This window comes from Aspergillus fischeri, genomic scaffold (assembly GCF_000149645.3).
Source record: "Aspergillus fischeri NRRL 181 1099437636261 genomic scaffold, whole genome shotgun sequence".
In the NCBI taxonomy this organism is placed as follows: domain Eukaryota; kingdom Fungi; phylum Ascomycota; class Eurotiomycetes; order Eurotiales; family Aspergillaceae; genus Aspergillus; species Aspergillus fischeri.
The window spans coordinates 132,129-151,577 of record NW_001509765.1 but is presented as its reverse complement, the minus strand read 5'-3'; the positions used below and the strand labels follow the sequence as shown (position 1 = coordinate 151,577).

At 48.7% G+C, this 19,449-nt stretch overlaps 9 protein-coding genes across 9 annotated transcripts; 4 read left to right on the top strand and 5 right to left on the bottom strand.

Moving 5' to 3' along the window:
- Positions 1–66: 66 nt before the first annotated feature.
- On the top strand, positions 67–1,580 carry NFIA_028820 (putative C4-dicarboxylate transporter/malic acid transport protein; the record flags this gene model as incomplete). The annotated part of the gene is made up of 4 exons (XM_001262347.1): positions 67–340; positions 393–708; positions 768–1,178; positions 1,232–1,580. 4 exons carry the CDS (start codon positions 67–69, stop codon positions 1,578–1,580), a joined length of 1,350 nt encoding a protein of 449 aa, XP_001262348.1.
- An 817-nt stretch (positions 1,581–2,397) lies between these two features.
- NFIA_028810 (xanthine phosphoribosyltransferase) lies at positions 2,398–3,410 on the top strand (the record flags this gene model as incomplete). Its single annotated transcript, XM_001262346.1, has 5 exons — positions 2,398–2,430; positions 2,637–2,743; positions 2,804–3,116; positions 3,185–3,297; positions 3,362–3,410. The coding sequence occupies 5 exons, from the start codon at positions 2,398–2,400 to the stop codon at positions 3,408–3,410; spliced, it is 615 nt and encodes a 204-aa protein (XP_001262347.1).
- Positions 3,411–4,070: 660 nt separating this feature from the next.
- On the bottom strand, positions 4,071–4,488 carry NFIA_028800 (dolichol-phosphate mannosyltransferase subunit 3; the record flags this gene model as incomplete). Its single annotated transcript, XM_001262345.1, has 3 exons — positions 4,071–4,232; positions 4,313–4,381; positions 4,441–4,488. 3 exons carry the CDS (start codon positions 4,486–4,488, stop codon positions 4,071–4,073), a joined length of 279 nt encoding a protein of 92 aa, XP_001262346.1.
- Positions 4,489–5,285: 797 nt separating this feature from the next.
- NFIA_028790 (putative GTP binding protein) lies at positions 5,286–7,462 on the top strand (the record flags this gene model as incomplete). Its single annotated transcript, XM_001262344.1, has 5 exons — positions 5,286–5,637; positions 5,694–5,828; positions 5,884–6,000; positions 6,048–6,182; positions 6,354–7,462. The coding sequence occupies 5 exons, from the start codon at positions 5,286–5,288 to the stop codon at positions 7,460–7,462; spliced, it is 1,848 nt and encodes a 615-aa protein (XP_001262345.1).
- A 377-nt stretch (positions 7,463–7,839) lies between these two features.
- Positions 7,840–9,135, bottom strand: NFIA_028780 (uncharacterized protein; the record flags this gene model as incomplete). The annotated part of the gene is made up of 2 exons (XM_001262343.1): positions 7,840–8,760; positions 8,815–9,135. The coding sequence occupies 2 exons, from the start codon at positions 9,133–9,135 to the stop codon at positions 7,840–7,842; spliced, it is 1,242 nt and encodes a 413-aa protein (XP_001262344.1).
- Positions 9,136–9,805: 670 nt separating this feature from the next.
- On the top strand, positions 9,806–12,020 carry NFIA_028770 (ABC1 kinase family protein; the record flags this gene model as incomplete). Its single annotated transcript, XM_001262342.1, has 3 exons — positions 9,806–10,348; positions 10,417–11,759; positions 11,843–12,020. 3 exons carry the CDS (start codon positions 9,806–9,808, stop codon positions 12,018–12,020), a joined length of 2,064 nt encoding a protein of 687 aa, XP_001262343.1.
- An 815-nt stretch (positions 12,021–12,835) lies between these two features.
- NFIA_028760 (holocytochrome c synthase CYC3) lies at positions 12,836–13,944 on the bottom strand (the record flags this gene model as incomplete). Its single annotated transcript, XM_001262341.1, has 3 exons — positions 12,836–13,085; positions 13,145–13,803; positions 13,861–13,944. 3 exons carry the CDS (start codon positions 13,942–13,944, stop codon positions 12,836–12,838), a joined length of 993 nt encoding a protein of 330 aa, XP_001262342.1.
- Positions 13,945–14,483: 539 nt separating this feature from the next.
- On the bottom strand, positions 14,484–16,512 carry NFIA_028750 (uncharacterized protein; the record flags this gene model as incomplete). Its single annotated transcript, XM_001262340.1, has 4 exons — positions 14,484–15,285; positions 15,339–15,463; positions 15,556–15,884; positions 16,044–16,512. The coding sequence occupies 4 exons, from the start codon at positions 16,510–16,512 to the stop codon at positions 14,484–14,486; spliced, it is 1,725 nt and encodes a 574-aa protein (XP_001262341.1).
- Positions 16,513–18,329: 1,817 nt separating this feature from the next.
- On the bottom strand, positions 18,330–19,282 carry NFIA_028740 (ubiquitin-conjugating enzyme E2; the record flags this gene model as incomplete). Its single annotated transcript, XM_001262339.1, has 3 exons — positions 18,330–19,056; positions 19,121–19,200; positions 19,256–19,282. The coding sequence occupies 3 exons, from the start codon at positions 19,280–19,282 to the stop codon at positions 18,330–18,332; spliced, it is 834 nt and encodes a 277-aa protein (XP_001262340.1).
- Positions 19,283–19,449: the final 167 nt, after the last annotated feature.

The window sequence follows — 19,449 nt, the reverse complement described above, 5'->3', positions numbered from 1 at the left end:
AGCTTCCAGCGAAGTTCAGATACCTGAGCTTCAAATCATGATCCTACAGTCGTAGGCGCAATTGCAATGACAGAGGAAGAGCGTGTGCTGCATAGCAATGAGTTGTCACTACTCTCCCCAACGACCGGAAGGGCAATCCAACAGGCTCGATCTTCCGCGTTAGAAGCACTGCATAATCGTTCGTTTTACAAGTACGACAATGAGAGTGTCCCGCTCTCTCGCAGAGATACTGACGCTTCAGCTGCGTCTCTGAGCTGGAAGAAACGAATCAGGCACTTTACTTGGGCCTTTTTTACTCTTTCAATGAGCACTGGTGGTATCGCAAATGCCTTATATAACGGTAAGCTTGCGGTGTTTGCGTTTCCCGCCCTGGATGCTGACTTGAGAAATAGTTCCTTATAAATTCCGCGGCCTTGAAATGATCGGCATCATAGTCTTCCTGTTTAATATTGCACTGTACATTACAATATGGTGTATTCTGCTGCTGCGATTCTACCTACATCCATATACCTTCAAATTATCACTTACGCATCCAACAGAGTCATTGTTTGTGCCTGCATCTATCGTCTCATTTGGTACAATTTTGATCAATATCTCTCAGTACGGTCCAGAGGCTACAGGACCTTGGCTAAGTTATGCCGTCGGAGTGTTATTCTGGATCGATGCGGCTCTTGCAGTGATCCTCTCTGCCGGTATCTACCTGCTACTGTATGTGACATTTCTCTTCCTCATTATACAAAGGGTATTGGATGCTCACCTTGCCTTAGGTGGTCGACTCAGACGTTCACGATAGCCCAGATGACACCTATATGGATCTTCCCGGCGTACCCTATGTTGATAATAGGCCCCCATGCAGGGATCTTAAGTGCCAAACTTGAACCCTCTCGGGCCTTACCTATCATCATTGGGGGAACAACTATACAGGGAATAGGGCTGCTAGTAACCCTTACCGTTTACTCGGCCTATGTCTACAGACTTTTTAGTCAGAAGTTGCCTAGGGAAAATGTGCGTCCCGGAATGTTTGTCTCTGTTGGTCCCAGTGCCTTCACTGTGTCAGGACTTGTGACCATGGCTGCCCATGCAAAGCGATGCTTTCCCGATGACTTTATGGGCAACGGCGCCCTGGCTGCGAATATTCTCGAAGTGGTTGTCAATTTCGCTTGTCTGTGGCTCTGGGGGTGAGTCTCCATGATCATTTCATGCTTCAGCAGATCGACTGACATCTACCTAGCCTGGCAATATTTTTCTTTTTTATTGCGACTTTTGCTCACTGGTCAACCATCGGCCCTGGCCGAATGAATTTTTCAATGGCATGGTTCTCCTTTGTCTTCCCCAACACTGCCTTGATCACCGCCACGTTCGCCATTGGGAACGCTTTCTCATGCAAGCCGATTCTGATCATAGGCTGTGCCATGATTTTTCCTCTCATACTCATGTATATCTTCGTCTTTTACATGATGATTCGAGCTATCGTGTTACGGCAAATTATGTGGCCACAGAAGGGCGAGGACAAGGATGAGGGCGGATTTGAGATTAATCGAATCAAGCCCGAGACCCCTGGTGAACAGACTCCTGTCTGATGAAAGGAATGTGGTCGTGGGCTCGTGGATCTCGAGGCTGCAGCTCATCCACCCACCGGGGGAGCTTTTGTCCTTCCACAGGATCTACGACTCGACGTTAACGACGTACAATTTTAATATCCAGCACGGTTTTGCATGCTTGATACCCTTTTCTACGGTTAGCATTCTAAATGGAAATAGAACGGAACTATGACACTAAAAGTTTATCATACCACAATGAGATAAGTGGAGACGCAAGAGGTTTAAATAAGCCTGTGCTCGTTCTTCAATGATTTGCAGCTAAGCACCTGTATCTTTTAAGTAGGTAGAGATAAGCCATGGCTTGTCCGAACAACCATAAGCCTCAGGGCCTCGAACTTCGCTGGGAATCATGGTAAGCTCGCTATTTACCCTGAGCTACTCTCAGACAGGCAGTCATTGTCCCCCACATTAGCAAACCCTTGATTGGTCAAAAATTGCTTCCACCAAGCCTTTTACGGTAAGTTTGCCTCAATCCCATGTGGCATGGTGCCAGAATTTCCTGACTTCCGCGGTTCCATCCCTCAGTTTGGGAATCGATCTGATGCGCGACACCACCCAGAAGTGACGCAGGCCTTTTTTTCCCTTTTTTTCCCCCCCCCTCTTCTTTTTTTTTTTTTTTTATGTCTTGGCTTCACCCTCTCTACTTCTACTGGATACCTTAGGTACATTTTGATTTTATCTCGCACAAAAATCCCCTCGAAGCTCCTGCCCGCTCATTGATCTTCTTCTATCGAGAATTTACTCCTCCACGATTCATTCTTCGAGCTTGTCGATCAAAAGATCTCTCGTCGCCAACATGCCGCAAAAAGTCTATGTGACATACAACCAGGTATGCTTGTTCGATCACCCGCTCATTGGATGGCTGCGACGGTATTGCACGACAAAATCAAGGTTCGGAGAAGGCGCACGTGTGCAACATGCATCTGCATCTGCATCTGCCTCATTTTCCTCACCATTACCTTGCAGCCCAGCTACAGCAAATGTGCTTCTGCATTTTTTTGTCAATGACTGTTCGCTGACGGGTTGAATTGACAGGTGCACAAGTTGTGCCAGACCTCCGCCGAGAAGATCCTGGACACCTTCCGGCCCAATCTTATGATTGCCATTGGTGGTGGTGGTTACGTTCCTGCTCGTATCCTTCGGTATGTTGAACAGTTCCAGTGTTAGCTCAAAGATTTATGCTGATCAAGTCCTTCTATTAGCTCTTTCCTCAAGCGTGCCGGCGAGCCCAACATTCCCATTCAGGCTATCGGCCTGTCTCTCTATGAGGACTTGGGTCGTGGTGACCCCGAAGAGGTCCCCGGAACCAAGGTGACCCGAACACAATGGCTCGATCTCAGCTCTCTCGAGATGGCCAATCTTATTGGCAAGAACATCCTCATTGTCGACGAGGTCGATGACACCCGGACAACCCTGGAGTATGCAGTCCGTGAGCTGCAGAAGGACGTGGAGATGGCTCAGAAGCAGCTCGGCCGTGAGGCTGAGAAGACCAACTTCTTCGTCTTTGTACTTCACGTATGTTCTTGATCTTCAATTTTCCAAGAAAGGCGATTCAGCGGATAGGTTGGCTGACTTTTCGTTAGAACAAGAACAAGTTGAAGAAGGGCGAGTTGCCTGCCGACATGATGGAATCTGGCCGTTATCTTGCCGCAGTCACAACGGAAGATGTGTGGATCTGCTATCCTTGGGAAGCCACGTATGTACTGGACTTTTGTCGCCTTCCTTGTTTTCTCGGTCACTAACGGAGACTCCAACAACAGGGATATCGAAGAGCACGACAGACTGGCCATGGAAAACCCCCTTGTTTAGGTCTCCAGGTCGAGCAGCTACGTCGTATGATTGCTTCATACATTTTGCTTTGTATAAATCGCCCGCTTTTTAGCACCCTTGCATATCAGTTTTCATTTGCTTGCACATATACAGTGTTCTGTTTTATCTTTACTGAGCTTGATGAAGTTCATGTTGGACATGTCACGTTTACGAATGGTGTTTTGAGAGGCTCTCCGGTAGAGGAAGCAATGCATATCAAGGCCCGTGATGGGAGGTCTGGCTTACATTTGATCGTGAACGAATTAAATCCAAGGAAAAGTTATTCTCATTCTAGGTTCAGGAAATCTGGATCTCATAGGCATCGATAGGCATTCTTGTTCAACGGTTGTCCATAAATCGGTCAATGTTATGCTTGACCCGTAGTATGGATCGACCTGGGACAGTGTAATTCTACCAAATATCATAGATCACCGAGACTGGGTGGTAGACTCTTACAATCTTACCACTTCTGTCTCTCCAAGGGTCCAACGAAATTCCGTCATTTGGGTGTCGAGCTTTGCGCGAGAGCGTACTTGAGTCATTATTTCAATCTAAATAGAAGCGAGCCGAACAGGCAGAGCTTGACCTGATGAAAGCACATATCCAACAGATTGCAGATACCGAAAGCAAACGCCGAGCAACCGCAACAAGGACTACATCTTAGTCAACGTCGACGTTCTTGCTGCGCAGGTCGGCCCTCGCCTGCTCAATCTCCTTCTGCAACTCCTTGTGTGCCTCGGGACAGTCGTTGAACGTCAGGATGGCCAGACCGAGCCGACCACCCAGGTAGCAGGCGAAACATATTAGGCCGTAGAAGGGAAGCTGATGAGCAAATCGCGCAAGGGTCAGCGGGCAACTTGGACAACTGTAAACAGCGAGCGGAGCAACGCAGAGGGACGTACAACCGGGATAATTTCATTTTGGACAGTTTCGTTCAGGGGTACGAGCCCCAGGTATAGGACGAGGTAGAGCTAGATTGAGGCTGGTGTCAGTAGAATCCGGTATTTCTCAGCGGGAATCTGCCACGTACAGAAGACACAAGCAGGAGAATCGAGAGGGTTTGCTGGGCGCGCGTCATGGTGAAGGAATGTGGTGGTTGACGTGGGATAAAAAGAGATAGGAAGAGATTAAATGAGAGTATATTTAGCGTTCAAACCAGACGCAATTGAGACAAAATAATGACAGCAGTAAGAATGAGGGACTCAGGGTCGAACTGCCACCATGGAGTTGTCACTTATCGCATCTGTCTGTAGTCTCGGTACCTTACATTTACTGGCTGGATACGGGCGGCCCCCCCATGGCCGCTATGCCCTCCGAAACGCTAGCAGTACTGTACCTGAGGTTGTTATGTTTCGAGGACAATCACAACTAGTCAGAGAGTATGAAGCCTGAAGCATTCTGCACTCAGTCTGAGGAGTATTAAAGAACAGGCCGGCAATATTCCATTCTGTTATGGCATGAAAGGCTTCATGAGAAGAGAGGCCTTTTGCGTGGTAATTGAGATTGTATGGTAATATATTACAGTATGAACAACCCGAACGGAACACTTAGCTACCTTTGGTTCGTCTTGACCTGATCCACTTCAAGCTATCATCGATATCATTGTAGACTTTACTTCAGACCGAAGGGTAACAAGGCCATCCACCTGTCCTTTAGTGTCGATCTTCATATTTGGTCATCTAGGCCATCCGGGGCGAGAAAAATAGACCCAAAGACGGGATTAAGTGGCAAACCCTCTCAGCATTGTGGGAAGAGACAGCATTTTTAAGTACGGACACGCTTGCTTGAGGAGACGAGGCTTGCTTGCCTTGCTGTACTGTCTGCATATACTTCGTATTCACAAAAGAGGCTATTTACGCAATCGCTTACAAAGATATGATCACCGACAACGAGCCGGATGTGGTTCACACGGCTAGACCTGATGCTGAAGATCAATTGGCCAAGGAGACGTCCAGCAAGGCACATAATGACATAGACTGTCCTTCGTTGGACCAGATATTGTCACAATTGAGTCTCGGACCGTCAATTCTACCGGTGCAGACACTTTCTCCCGTCTCAGTTGACGAGCAAGCGGCCCTTTTGCGACGCTTAGAAGATGTGCTTGCAGAGGCTACAGGTGGTGCTGAGAGCTTTGAGGAAGTGCAGACCATTCTAATTGAGCTCTGGAAGTGCCGGTCGAGCTGTCTGGCGCAAGCAGCTGATGCGCTAGCAAACGGGAGTAGAAACTGTGCGTGGTCTTGGGCTGTTTCATCATCGGAAGATAACTGACTGACCTTCGCTTAGCATCCTGGAGACTTCCATACGGGCAAGCTGGCATCTTGAATTTCTTCCTTCAGATCATCGCCTCGAGAGAGTTTCATGACCATGATGTACTCCTTCATGCTCTACGGCTGGTCGGAAATTCCTGTGCTGACACTGGTAAGCTGCATCATTGATGAATGACCGAAGTTACGGTAATTTTGACCTCCTCCAGATGAAAACAGAGCCCTTGTTGTCAAGGGTAACTATACAGCTGCTATTCTCAACCGTCTTAGCCCAGAACTTGTGCATGTCGTGATTCCTGTTATCTACAACATCTCCATCGATTATGGTTGGTATATCTTCCAGTATCAGGTTATGGTTCTAACGGTTATACAGAGCCAGCCCAAAGTCAGCTGGCTGCGAACAAACTAGTATATATCCTTTTGAGACTAATCAAGGATGGCGCGCTCCAGGATAATGAGGCGCTTCTTGACTTCTCTTACGAACTCATAGAGATGCTCGCAGAGCAAGGTAAGGTTTACCTGTCATACCCATGTTTCATGCTAACAAAAGCGATGGCAGAACAAGGAATCCGAGAATCGCCAGGGGGGACAATTCTACTTCTCTTGGACCTTTTGTCCGAGGAGGGAGTTGCTCTCTCTCGATTTGTAGGCCTTGCTAATTGTCTTATGACTTATCTAGACAAGGAACGATTCCAGGATATTTGTATCGGCCAATGTATGGTTGACCGAGTGTTATCCGTGCTCAAACAATCATTATATATCAAAGCAGACCCTTCATCAAGTGGTGATACCAAAGCATTGGCGCAGCTGCAGCTGAAGATCAACCAAACACTTTCAGAAGTCTCTGCATCACCCAAGTTCTCCAAGGTATATCCCCTCGAGTCTCCTCTTGTTCAGACCTTGAAAGATTGGCTGGCTTCCACGGAAGACCAACTTCAAATCTGTTCATGCGTGATGCTGGGCAACTTGGCTCGATCGGACGCGGTGTGCGAAATGATGGTGCGGAAGATGAACATACACACCATGTTGATATCGATTCTGAGATCTGATGCTAGAGGCGCGGTTCTCCATTCTGCACTTGGAATTCTGAAGAATTTGGCTATAGCTGGCGATAACCGACAATGTCTGGGCGATGCTGGGATCATTCCTGCAGTCTCACGCCTGTGGGGATATGAGACGGTTCCTCAAGTCCAATTTGCTGCAACAAGCATTGTTCGGCAAGTCATCATCTCATCGACCGCGAATATTTCGTGTCTGCTGGAACTTGCTCCTATTGGCGAGGACTCCTCGGCCTCCGGACAGACATATCTTTCATCGTTACTCTCTCTGTGTGAGAAAACGGACTCCACACCAATCAAAACGGAGGTTGGACGGATCGTAGCTTCAATTTGCCGCACAATTGTTCCAAAGTCTCGTGAAGCGGACAGTGAGGCTAGCATTCTCCTTGAGCGTCTGTTCACTATGCACCAGGGTGTCGCGCTTCCACTTGGTGCTATGATTGCTCAATCGCAATGGCCTGTGGTCAGGAGCGAGGGCTGGTTCGCCTTGGCTTTGATGGCTTCCAGCAAACATGGCACTGCCGCCGTTATCGACTGCCTACAGAAGCTGGACTTATACCCGTTATTGGAAGAGACAATGAGCACACCTGTTTCTGACTCGGCGGATGAAGCGGACAAATTGAAGCCAGCCAAGGACGGTGATAATATCGTAGTCCTTATTCAAGAGCTGCTGAAAAATGATGTAAGTCAAAAGCAGTGCTTTCCTCCAATATCTGCGGGAGTCTACTAATGTCGAACTGTGTGCAGACTAATGCACTCTCAGCTTCCCAGAGGACCACATTGGAGACGCTCATGCATAGCCATGTTTCACGGCAGCTGCAAGGGACGAGACGGAACTGAGATTCTGTCCCTTACGTCTCCCGTCATCGATATGGAAGCAGTTTCTAGATATATATGGCTATGAAGACTAGCAATTCGTGTTTACATGCCAAATCTTAGACCATGTCGGTTAAACCTGACGGCTCGCTTCGTTTGTCTACTTTGGGAAGGATCGAGCCTATAAATAGGGTATAACTATCTTATATCGAGTTTGTATAGATGATATGACAATCAATGATGCGTGACCGATCCATTACTCCGGCACACGGGTTGCTTAGTAGACAGAACTCAGGAAACATTTGGACAGATTCTTTCTTTCGCGTACGCCTCATACCGTTGAAGAATATCAGTAGAGTCTAGATCTTCGGTGCCTGCGTCCGCCGAGTAATGTGCCGCCAACCCTTTCCCATCAATGATGATGGTGCGTTTGGTAGGGTTATTGGCATCCTCGATGAATCTGAATGGCACGTAGGAACTACCGTGCAAGATGGTGGACTGCACCGCATTCGCATCAGCATCCCAGAAGCACAGAAGATTCGGGCTGACGTCTGCAGGATTGCTCCACTTGGGGAATTTGTATCGGTGAAGTTCGTCCAATTCAAGGTGGTGCAGGAACGAGTAATGCTGTTGGGCTTTGACAGTCCAATCAGTGAAGCCCGGTCCATCAGTGGTGTACATGGATGTGCTGATCGGAGTCCGGTCGACCTGTTCATCATCTGAAAGGAGCCAGCGATGCTTGTTGCCGGGCGGAGCAAATCCTTTTAGGACTCGGAAATCTTCTGGTCCGGTCCATGGTGGAAGATGTGAAGTACCCCAATCTAGGTCTCTTGCTGGTGGCAGTTGCGCAGCTTCCGAAGCCTGATGAAGTTCCGGGAGGTAGGGCAAAGCAACCCCAGGATGACTGTGAAGTGCCTCAAGAGCTGCGTAATTGATGACATTTGCAGAGACCATTATCGACTCCGGATTGTCGAGCATTGTTCTGACAATGGTTGGAATGGTGTGGTCTTCCAGAAAGACAACATCGCCGTCCAGCCAGACAAACAGCGTACGACTATCCATCTCCCGGTAAGCATCAGCCGGTGATGTCCAAACGCTGTAGGCGGACGTCTCTTGGACAATCGAGGCCAGCCATTCAAGACTCGCTGTATCATTCGACTGCGGAATAAAAACCACTTTGTCAAGGAACCCATGATTGTTGACAAGATTTTTCTGAGACTAATCAGTTCGACCAGTTCGTCACGACAGGAGAAGATCCAACAATACCTGTAGATAACAGTCCAAAACAGACGTCTGCTCATGATGCTTGTAGGGTACCAGTGCAACGATGTCAAACCCCGCCGGTTTCCGAAAATGACCGACACTGTGGGAATACGCAAGAAAGGGGCCGGAGGAGCTTCTGTGGGATAGCAGTGAAAGCAGCCCTACTTCAATGAGTGAAGGATAACAGCTGCATATGCTGATGAACACAATGAGCATGCCGGTATAGGTGATGGCACCCCACTTCAGTATCGTGGACCATGTCAGGTCTCTAGAGACATCCTCGTTTTGCGATTCTATATCGCCGAGCTTTTCGAGGCGACTCATACTGAACTGGCATGACCGTGCCTCAAGAGCATTCAACAGGATCAAGCAGTGGAAGTCTCATGCCTGAAGACCAATGTCTCCGCCTAGGTACTCGCCTAGATACTCAAGGCATGACGACCGAATGGTCAGCTATAGTGGAGTGTGAGAACATTGCTGTTTCCGGCCATCGCAGTACAGAGACCGAAAGAGTCGGTGAGTGAGCACAGTTTCGTCTTGACTAATCAATATCTACAGGAATAGCGAGAGACAGCCTGCGCCGGAACAGGTAATAATGGTGGTAATCTAGAGGTTGGTGGGTGGAAGCTCCAGGATTGTGGAATGTGACCAATCGAAGAACTAGTCATCTTAGATAATTCATTCAACAGACCGACCGTAATATGGAACCGATTTATCTCTCAGGATGATAAGAATAGAATAGCCATCAGACTACCTCTGGTTCTATCTCATCAATCATCATGACGAGGGAAGAGGAGGAATTGTTCCTGATCCGATGCTGCCGATGACGTCGTAACACGTGCATCGCCCACCTCGGGTTGGTCTCTCTCTCCGGTCCTCCACCAGGCATTATCACATCAATCTTCTCATGGCGGCCTTCAGGTTCACGCAGAAGCCTTGATCTACTCCTCAATGACTTTCCTGGGTCCCAAAAGGCTTGCCCTTGCATGATAATATGAGGACGGCCACCCTCTTTGGCCGTTTCTTTTGGTGCCGAGGTGGTGGAAGTCCGCAACTGCTAACCCGCTTTGCAACGCCATTTCGATTCCGCTCAAAACATACGCCATGGCCTCCAGGTCCGTGGAGGTCATTTCACAAGAAGGCGCCCGTTGGAAGAACGGTATTGTTTGCGGCGCTGACGCCCGGCGCCTTCTTAGAGTTGGCGGAGAATGGAGATGGTCATGACAAGACTGGCGAGATGCAGATGCTAGAAATTTCGCGTCAAGAGATTCGAAAAAGTGTCTCCGAGGATGCGCGAGGCTTGACGAAGCTTTGTGAAGAGCTCTTTGTGTTTTGGTACTGCTACATATACGACCCAATCGCTACCGGCTTTCGGTTCGTCCATTTGGCGATTGTTTTCATTCCTGTCATCATTACAGTGCCTGCTATATGGTTTGGACGGCGGCTCGACGATGGAAAGGGGGAGCGGGCAGGAGCCGTTTGGTGGTACGGCTTTTTAGTCAGATCAATGGAGCGTGCTGGCCCAGCGTTCATCAAGGTGAGCGCCCACCGTACATGAGTTAGTTGGCTACCATTCACATACTGACTACCATTCCTTCCCGATAGCTCGGACAATGGGCCGCGTCACGCACCGATATCTTTCCGCCGGAAATGTGCAACATTATGTCTTCGCTACACTCTCATGCTCCTGCGCATTCGTTGCATCAGACTAAAAAGACGATAAGCAAGGCTTTCAATGGTCTACCATTCGAGGAGATTTTTGAGGAGTTCTACGAGGAACCGCTAGGAGTTGGGGCTATTGCTCAAGTATACAAGGCAAAGCTCAAGCCGAGCCTGGCTGTGATGGACGATCAGGCTCTGACACTTGAGGACGGAAGCTTCCGTGGAAAGGTAAGAAAGAATGTCGACGTGCTGGTAAAGAGTTCGCCGCGACGGGTTCCGTCCTCGTACGTGGCCATTAAAGTACTCCATCCAAAGGTTGAGCGCGTGATCCGAAGGGATTTGCGAATCATGTCTTTCTTCGCATCGTTGATTAATGCCATCCCCACAATGCACTGGTTGTCTTTGCCGGATGAGGTACAACAGTTTGGTGAGATGATGAAACTACAACTGGACCTCAGAATCGAGGCATCCAACCTTGTGATCTTTCGCCAGAAGTTCAAATCACGAACCACCGCTTGGTTTCCCTACCCATACTTGGAGTATACCACGCGTGAAGTGCTTGTCGAAGAATTCGCCCAAGGGATCCCCTTGGAGACTTTCTTGGATGTTGGAGGGGGTGTCTACCAGCAAGAGATCGCAAACGAGGGTCTGGACGCGTTCCTTCATATGCTTCTGATCGACAACTTTGTTCACGCTGATTTGCACCCGGGGAATATAATGGTCAGATTCTACCAACCGGCTGAGTTGGACTTATCACTCGGCAAGCGCAGTCGGGTTGCAGATGCACCAACCGCCGCTGAAGCTGATGTAACCGAGACTGTACTGGCCCGGTTGAGGCCGCACGCCCATAATCGGGAGGCCTGGCACGCTGCTCTTTCCCAGCTGAATGCTGAGGGCTATCGCCCCCAGCTCATTTTTATCGACACTGGCCTAGTGACTCAGCTCAACGAGACCAACCGGAGAAACTTCCTCGACCTGTTTCGAGCGGTGGCCGAGTTTGACGGGTTCAGAGCGGGCCAATTGATGGTTGAGCGGTGCCGTCAGCCGGAAGAAGTCATCGACCCGGATGTCTTCGCGCTGAAGATGGAGCACCTGGTCTACAACATTAAATCACGGACATTCGCATTGGGCAACATCAAAATTGGGGATGTGCTGAGCGAGGTCTTATCCATGGTTCGAAGCCATCACGTTCGGCTCGAGGGCGATTTTGTCAATGTGGTCATCTCTATCCTTCTCCTCGAAGGCATTGGTCGAAGTCTGGATCCAGGCCTGGATCTTTTCAAGAGGTAGGTTGATTCTTTTTCCCCTCTATTCATTTCAGGGGTCTTCTCAGCCCAACTGTTCCACAATTCATGACTAATTCAATTAGTGCTCTTCCGATCTTGCGGCAGCTTGGTTCCGGTGCGACTCTTCTTAGCTCCGTCCGCTCGGGCGACACCTCCATGCTTCGTGTCTGGGTCGGTCTCGAAGCGCGTGGCCTCCTCCAGGCTAGCATTGAGAGTGTGGAGCAGTGTGTGAAATATGACCTGTTGTCTCCAAACATTTAACAGACGGCGAAATAGCAGCCCTCACCACTCATCTAGAATTGTGTCTCTACGTACAAGGCCGGAGCTCAGGGTAATTTCTACAATTTTCTAGGTCTTACGATACTCGACTATATGATGCACACGCTGCAATGATTGATACTTCAGGGTCAGTCCTTGAGGTCTTATAGAAGCCAGCAGCCGCTCGACTGAAGCAACCTCAAGCAGTCTCTGGTTGACAGAAGTGAGAGCCTCTCTCGATCGATTTCCAACCCGAGCGATATTCATGCAACCCTGCTCCTGTCATATAAAGGTTCTTTGCCATACTACTCATGATAGTGGTGTGGCTCGTAATATGTACATTGACTTGATGAACAAATAAATGACTTCGTTAAATAGATATCCTACCCATGCATACTTGTCTGCGATCAAAAAAAAAAGAACATCTATAGCTCCTACAATTTTGTGCTCAGTAAATTAGAGGTGACTGTGTATATATGCTCTTGCGATACATTAATATTGCTGTATAGTACAATGCCCTAGAGACCGGTGAGAGGAGATGGCGGTGAAAAAACAGTGAAAAGCACAATGAGCCCATACTCAAACAAGACAGGATACCACTAAACTCCATTACCAATTGCTTGTATAAAACAGGAACACACAGTCAAGCATGTGCACGTGAAGCGAAGAGATGAACAACAGCAAAAGAAGTGATGTTGAGAAATGAATGTTTCGTCCAAGTGTCAGAGTCGCCCGCGCTCTCAAGTATGCATTCTCCATAAGAAAAATGTCGGTTCATCCAATCGTACACTTTCGCGTGTTGGCCGCAGAGCGTGTTATTACGAATTATTGTTCTCTCGCACAGCGCCGCCGCTAGCTCTGTACCAGACGTCGCCGCCCCATCTCATTAGACGCTCAACGGCCGCCGTTGGGCTGTCCAAGGCTGGTCTGATGTCGAGATAGAACACTGGCTCACCAGTCGGCTCGGGGGGCCCGGAATAGTAATCAATCACGTAGCGGACTTCTTTGGGACCAGATGGCGTCTGTCGCAGCACAAACCAATCATGGCGATCAAAAGGTGGATTTGTTCTGTAGGATATTCCGTGTAAGCACAGTCTCAGATTAAATGGCATATCACGTTCACTCACCCAAACTTTGCAGGATACAGCCACCCTAGAGCTTGAAGTATCTGCGCCTTGGGGGTAAGCTCTTGTGGCCGACCCTTGAACCTGAGGAGTCGAGGTTCACTGGCTGGATCGACATTTCCGGTCATCTCCTGCTTCATTGCTTCTAGAGCAATGCCTTGCTCTCCCTTTCGGCACTTCTCCCACGCTTGTCCCAGGCCCTTAGCAAAGAGGCGCTCCCATCCAACTATTTCAGTCCAGGCACCTTCATTCAGGAAATTGTGGACCGCTACCATGGCTTCGACAGCATCCTGTGGCGTATCGGTGTAACCTTTACGAAGCATAGCATTGTACATTTGCTGGGGGGAAGGGTACTCCCAGTTGCCGTCTGCATCCCCTCTAGGTATGGAGGAAGGCTCTCGTTCCACCGGCAGGTCTACCGTCTGATTCGGTGCTCGCTCTTGAGAAATCGAGGAGAACATGTAGTTAAGAGGGTTCAATTTTGACAAAGCCGATCTGGTTTCGGGAGCGGGAGGCCGAGGAGAGTCCGTCACGGTAGTTTTCGGCTGCACATAGAACGGAGAGTCTGGGGACCGAACAGGGCAGGAGCTGGAAGTATCAGACCGAGCAGACGGTGAAGACAAGGCTGGAGGAGCGTTGGAGGCATGCATGGGACATCCTGGCTGCAAGAAGTCAATTAAACTGTTCTGGGAGATATGCCAACAGGATTTTGTACTAACTGGAGGGGACGCATCAGAGGACGCCAGAGGATTTGGTGCCACAGGCGTTGGCTTTGCCTGCGTATCTGCCCAAAACCAACCCATATTGAAGAGACTATTACAGTATAAATAGCAAAGAAGAAGGTATTGAAGTTGAAGGACTAAGTTCAAATTCGTTCGAGGGTTGAAGCGCGGATGAATCAATGGAGTATATTTCCTACTGTTAACATCCAAAAACTTTCGGGCAGATGACATAATAATAGTCTCTGGCAAGAAATACCTCTCCAGATCTTCGGATAAATCGGGTCCGTACCTAACCTTATCATCTGCCGGTCACATGACCTTTAATCAAGGAGCCAATCATGTTGATGGCATATGCAAGAAAGGATAAGTGATGGATGAGTCCACTATGGCATCGATGATTATTGCTATTAATTTCGCTTCTGATTCAATGAAAAAATACTTCTGACCTCTCACTAGGGCATGCTTAGAGGCCTAAATCAGTATAGCTTGGATTTTATGGCTTTGATAACTTTGTATACGCTTGCTACCTGGAATGTTACACGAAATAAATGGTTCTGGGTATCCAAATTCTGCCTGGAAACCTTGAGTGATATTCCTCACGTAGCATGACTTTCGACTCACTAAACCAGATCAGTCCCATAGTGATGAGTTGGAACACACCCAATACATCGTTCCGAAACGAACCCGGTTACAGCCTCCTCCCAGGCTGATTCCCAGATCGCTCCGTGAAAATCAGGTAGATAGAAGTAGTCAGCCAAAACGTCCGCTACCTGTTCCCATTTCTGCCAGCCCCGAAGCATGGCCAACCGAGCTAGCCAGTCAATGAACCAGGAATGTTCCACCTGTCCGGCTGAACCTTGAGCCCCGATGAATAATACCCACGCGAGTAGTCCGTTTATGGCCTTGGCAGACTTTGGACCTAGGGATAGTGAACAGCTGCTCATAGATGCTTTCAAGTGCTTAGTCAAGGCGCGACCTAGCCCACTCGATGGCGGTGATACTATCAGAAACTGATTGAGAAAGCAGATACAGGCGACTCTGGTGACAGCTTCAATAGGACTGATGTCCAATTGTGTTCCAGAAGGTGAGCCTTGATGGCCATCGGTGTATATATGAGAAAGGAGCCGGTGTTCGGTCTCGCAATTTACCACGCGAAAAAGCTCATGGTCCTCAGGATAAAGAGAGGCGGGTCTCTCCCTGTAGGCCTGACTGTAAAGAACTATATCACGCATCACATCTAAGATTTTCAGTAGAGGAAGACTGAGAATGTTATTGGCAAAGAAGGCTGCACCCAGCCTCGCTAACACCGACGCAGCCGGTGGTCTAATCCGTTGTTGAACACTAGACGGAACCGGTCGAGGATCCCAGGGAAGAGGGAACAATGGCTTGGTCATGAGACCCGACGCTGCTTTCACATCGGACCTAATGCCATGCTTAACACGATACTCTGAATATTTGGGGATGCCACTACATACGTGATGATGGCTGCTAGCATCGAAGGTTGGTGGATGCTATCTGCCATGAGGCCACCCCGCAACTCCACCATGCGTTTCAAGCCTGCTAGATGTATTCGAGCTTCGTCGAACATTCCTATGATCAGCTGCGGAGGATTAGAAAAAAGATTCGACATCGAATAATCGGCACCTAGTGCAAGACCGGAAGGAGAAGCTAGATCGAGAAGGTGGCCCTTACTGTACTTGTCAGCAGATTGACCATTGTATCAAATGATTCATCGCTCAGTGCACGATTAGAATCACACATTTTAGCGTTCATCTCTTGCATGCATCTGGCTTTCATAAAATAGTAATCTGCGTCGTGGCCGGTTGAGCGAGAACTGTCCGGTGCACGGGAGCAATCGATGTGATATCCGGCCAATACAGCCCGATGAGCCGCACACATAGCCATCAGACCAAAAAAACTTCCTGGATCCGAGAATGACGATTTGACCATCAATCCAGTCTCCGCCTGCTCGTTGATCTTACGCTCCTCCGGAAACGTCATTGGAACAAAGACAGACTTCCCTTCTCGACGATAAACGTTAGCCAGGTGCCAGGGGAACGTATCTCAAAAACTCCTCCCAACTGCAGCTATTGCAGGAAGCTTTGCCGTGCCAACACCAGAAAGCTTCGTGCGGCAGTTGCTGCCACAGTGTGGTGAAGGTAAGAGACCAGAACACTCACAATAGAACACGAGACGAGCAACCCTCGATGGGGCCTCACCAGCGCCGGGCAGTGAGCCAAATGGATCAAGAAGCCAGGACGGTGGAAAAGCTAGAGTGTTGGGGGCAGGGGTCGGTGGCACTGAATAACCAGCTCTCCATATTATCGGTCGCCGTCGTTCTTGTGGGGATCTAAGAAGACTACGGGCAGGATTGGAGTCTGCGAACGAGGAAGACGCGGGCAATGGAGAAGCCACCCCTGCTTCCAACAGACACTCGGACGTGGAGCTTTCCGCCTGCGGTGAAATCGACGCAGAGAGTGGTAAAGGTTGTTTTAGACGGGATTCTCGCTTTGGGACTCTTTTCAAGCCAGCAAGTCGCTCTCGCCTTCGCACGTCACGCATAACATGAGAGCGAATGGCTTTGCGCGCATTGGCGTCTTTGATTCTCTTGGAGCTCAGATCATCGTCATGGTCGATGAAGGTGTACATTGGGCGGTCAATCGCAGCAGGGTGGATGGGGTTCGATGCTGGACGATTCGCAGTAAGCAAACGGACTATTCGATTTGACTTAATCTGACATCAAAGTGCTGTCCTGTAGTGTGACACCCGATTGATAGGCATAGTGGTCAAAGCTGGGTATGCCAGTGAAGTAGCAATAGATCCGTTGCACAGAAACAGAGATTCTCATCGATTACGGAATAAGTCAAGGAAAAGGGTCATCGACATCTCGAGCTCTCTGGCTTAGGCACACAGTAATCGCCAGGCAGCGCAACAGTCCTTGTTTAGAGGACCGCTCAGAATAGTATTATACCAGCTTCAAATTTTTGTATACAAGACAGTTGCAAGCTGTTAAGCAGATGAAAGAAGAGATACGAGAAGAGTAGAGAGCTGAAGGGAGTCGAATTTAATGCGCGATGTCAAAACATCGTATGGTGGACACTGCAGACGACAGAATAGAACGAACCTTTGGATTCATGAAGGTTGGGGAACCCCTGAACCTCATGATGACGGTCCATTGCCGGCCTTGGAGAGGGCCACACAAAAGAATAGGAGTAGCAGTGAAGGTCAAATTATCAAACTACTACTCCAGGAATCTGCAAGTGCAACTCCGACACAGGGGGACGAGCAGCGGCCATGCAGCAAGTGTTAGTATGGCTACTCGAGGACGAAGTAATCTGTGAGATGGAAGATCGATCTTATTGGGGCACAGTGTGTATGTCGTTAGCACCTATGCACTCCCACAACACATGAACACGTGTGAGTACTGTGTGATGATCATATCATGATACAGAACAATAATAATGATGACAAGAGTGGGTTGAAGGTGAGATGAAGAAACCACGAACGATCCAAGATGGATGAAAGTTGCAACAAAGAGTGAGAGCGGATGATCTACCATACTCCGTACATAGGAGTAAGATAAGTCGACTAGAGAGGTACCTCCATCATCACTATTCTATATCTAGTATATTTTCTATAATTATTACTCTGTAGTGTAACTTTCTCTTGATCAGTACGAACTTTGACATGATGCATCTCTTCCTTTAATTGTCCAACTTTAGTATGGATTCGCCTTGTTCCAAACTTTGGTTGACAATCATAATCATTGTTGCATTGCGGGGATCGCGGAGGAGCTGCTATCCTCCTTTTCTATCAATAGATGAATCTTGACCTATTCTACACTGTCCCACTGAATCCTGCTTCCATCTTTTTCTAGATAGATGTCATCACCATTTCTAATCGTATTTACATCGTGTCTACGTTGCCCCATTCGTGTAACCTCAACCAAGTGGCTTTATCACCCGGTCACTGTTTTCACAATAGGCTCAAGGCCCCCACATCCATATGGAAGAGATCAACTAACTAGGGTATCCTTTCCCCCAATGAAAATGACTACGGGCAAATGGAACGGAGGTTCAGTTATTGCTATTCACACGTTGATTGAAATACATTGTCGACGGGCAAATTTGACCATCATCAGAGCTCCGGACGCCATGCCTGGTCTAGAACGCCTCAGAGATCATGTAAAACCGACAAACCTGCAGAATGCAATCCCAATAGCTGCAGAACTATCGCGCAGTGTAGCCAGTCGCCCAGAAATGAAATAAAGAATGGAGATAACGGCAACATTACAAAGCTGGGAATAAAGCCACAATGAAACAAAGGGAAAATCTGACAAAAAGAGGGGCCTAGTCGCTAGCTGTTTCCTTCGCTGAACCGATTTCAAAGACTCACGATGCTCTCTCAGGACCACTCGATGAAAAATAGCGGTGTATTGGTGGAAAAAGAAACAGATTTCGGAAAGCTCAACCTTGAACATCGTTGACCAGCCTGGTAAGAAGTGCGTAGCCGAATATGAGGGCGAGACCAATCCAGATCTTGTTTCGACGAGCCCAGCTCTGACCTGCTTCTCGTGCGACCTGGCCACCCTCCATTACCGCGCCGAGTCCAGGCGCGCTTGCGTTTGGACGCCTGCGGAGTGCGCTTGTCTCTGGAGAGCACTTTGTGACTGAGGAGTTAGGGTCGGGTATCAGTTGCCCAGTGTTCGTATCAATGCGGTTTTCTCTCATCCATTGCCAATTCTCTTGATCCAGCTCCGGCCATTCGCTGCGGAACTTGAAGCCGCCATCTCCAGCCTTCACATTGTTGATTCCCCTCGCCGTAGGAGTCACTCCTGGGGTTGCGCTGATGTGAGAACCTCCACCTGTAGAGTTCCACCACCTTGAGCGCGCAGCCAGCACTCTCCGTTCCGCCTCCGAAGCACTGACACTACCGGTGGTCATTTCTTCACTAGTCATGAAGGATAGCAGCCCGATCAAAATGGTGGAGACCTCCCAGGCTGGATTAAAGGATTTGGGATGAAAGTCACTGATGCTGAGGCACAGTCGTGACGACGGTTGGAACCGGCCACTTGGAGTGTGCATACGGATTGCCGGGGGCGCAAACGGGTACTCGGGAGGAAACATCAATGTGCCCCAGTATTGACCATTCTCGTAAGGTGTTCCGGGAGGACCAGTGAGAATATAATGCCATCTGATCTCTTTTTAGTCACTCATTTTCACGTATTAAGGAGAAGATGGGAACAGGGAAGACATACTCGAGAATGTTGGACTCCGATGGATGCGCCACAATGTATGGCGGGGGATTCTTTTGGATGTTTTGATACTCGCGGGTGAGCTGGAGATTGTCAGAACAAATTCAAAGGTATATACTGTGTTATAGATGAACGAACTCGCTTGTACGCTGCTTTCGTCGCCATCTTTGAGTGGTTAATGCAACGATCTCCGTCACTTTCGATGCTTGATAAAAGTCGGGGGAGAGGTTCGGCTCCAGATACAACAACGCCAAAAACAGCAAAGTGAGCTGAAGGTATTAAAATTAAGACCAAGAAAATCAAATGATTTGAAAGAGAGAATAGGAAGGTAG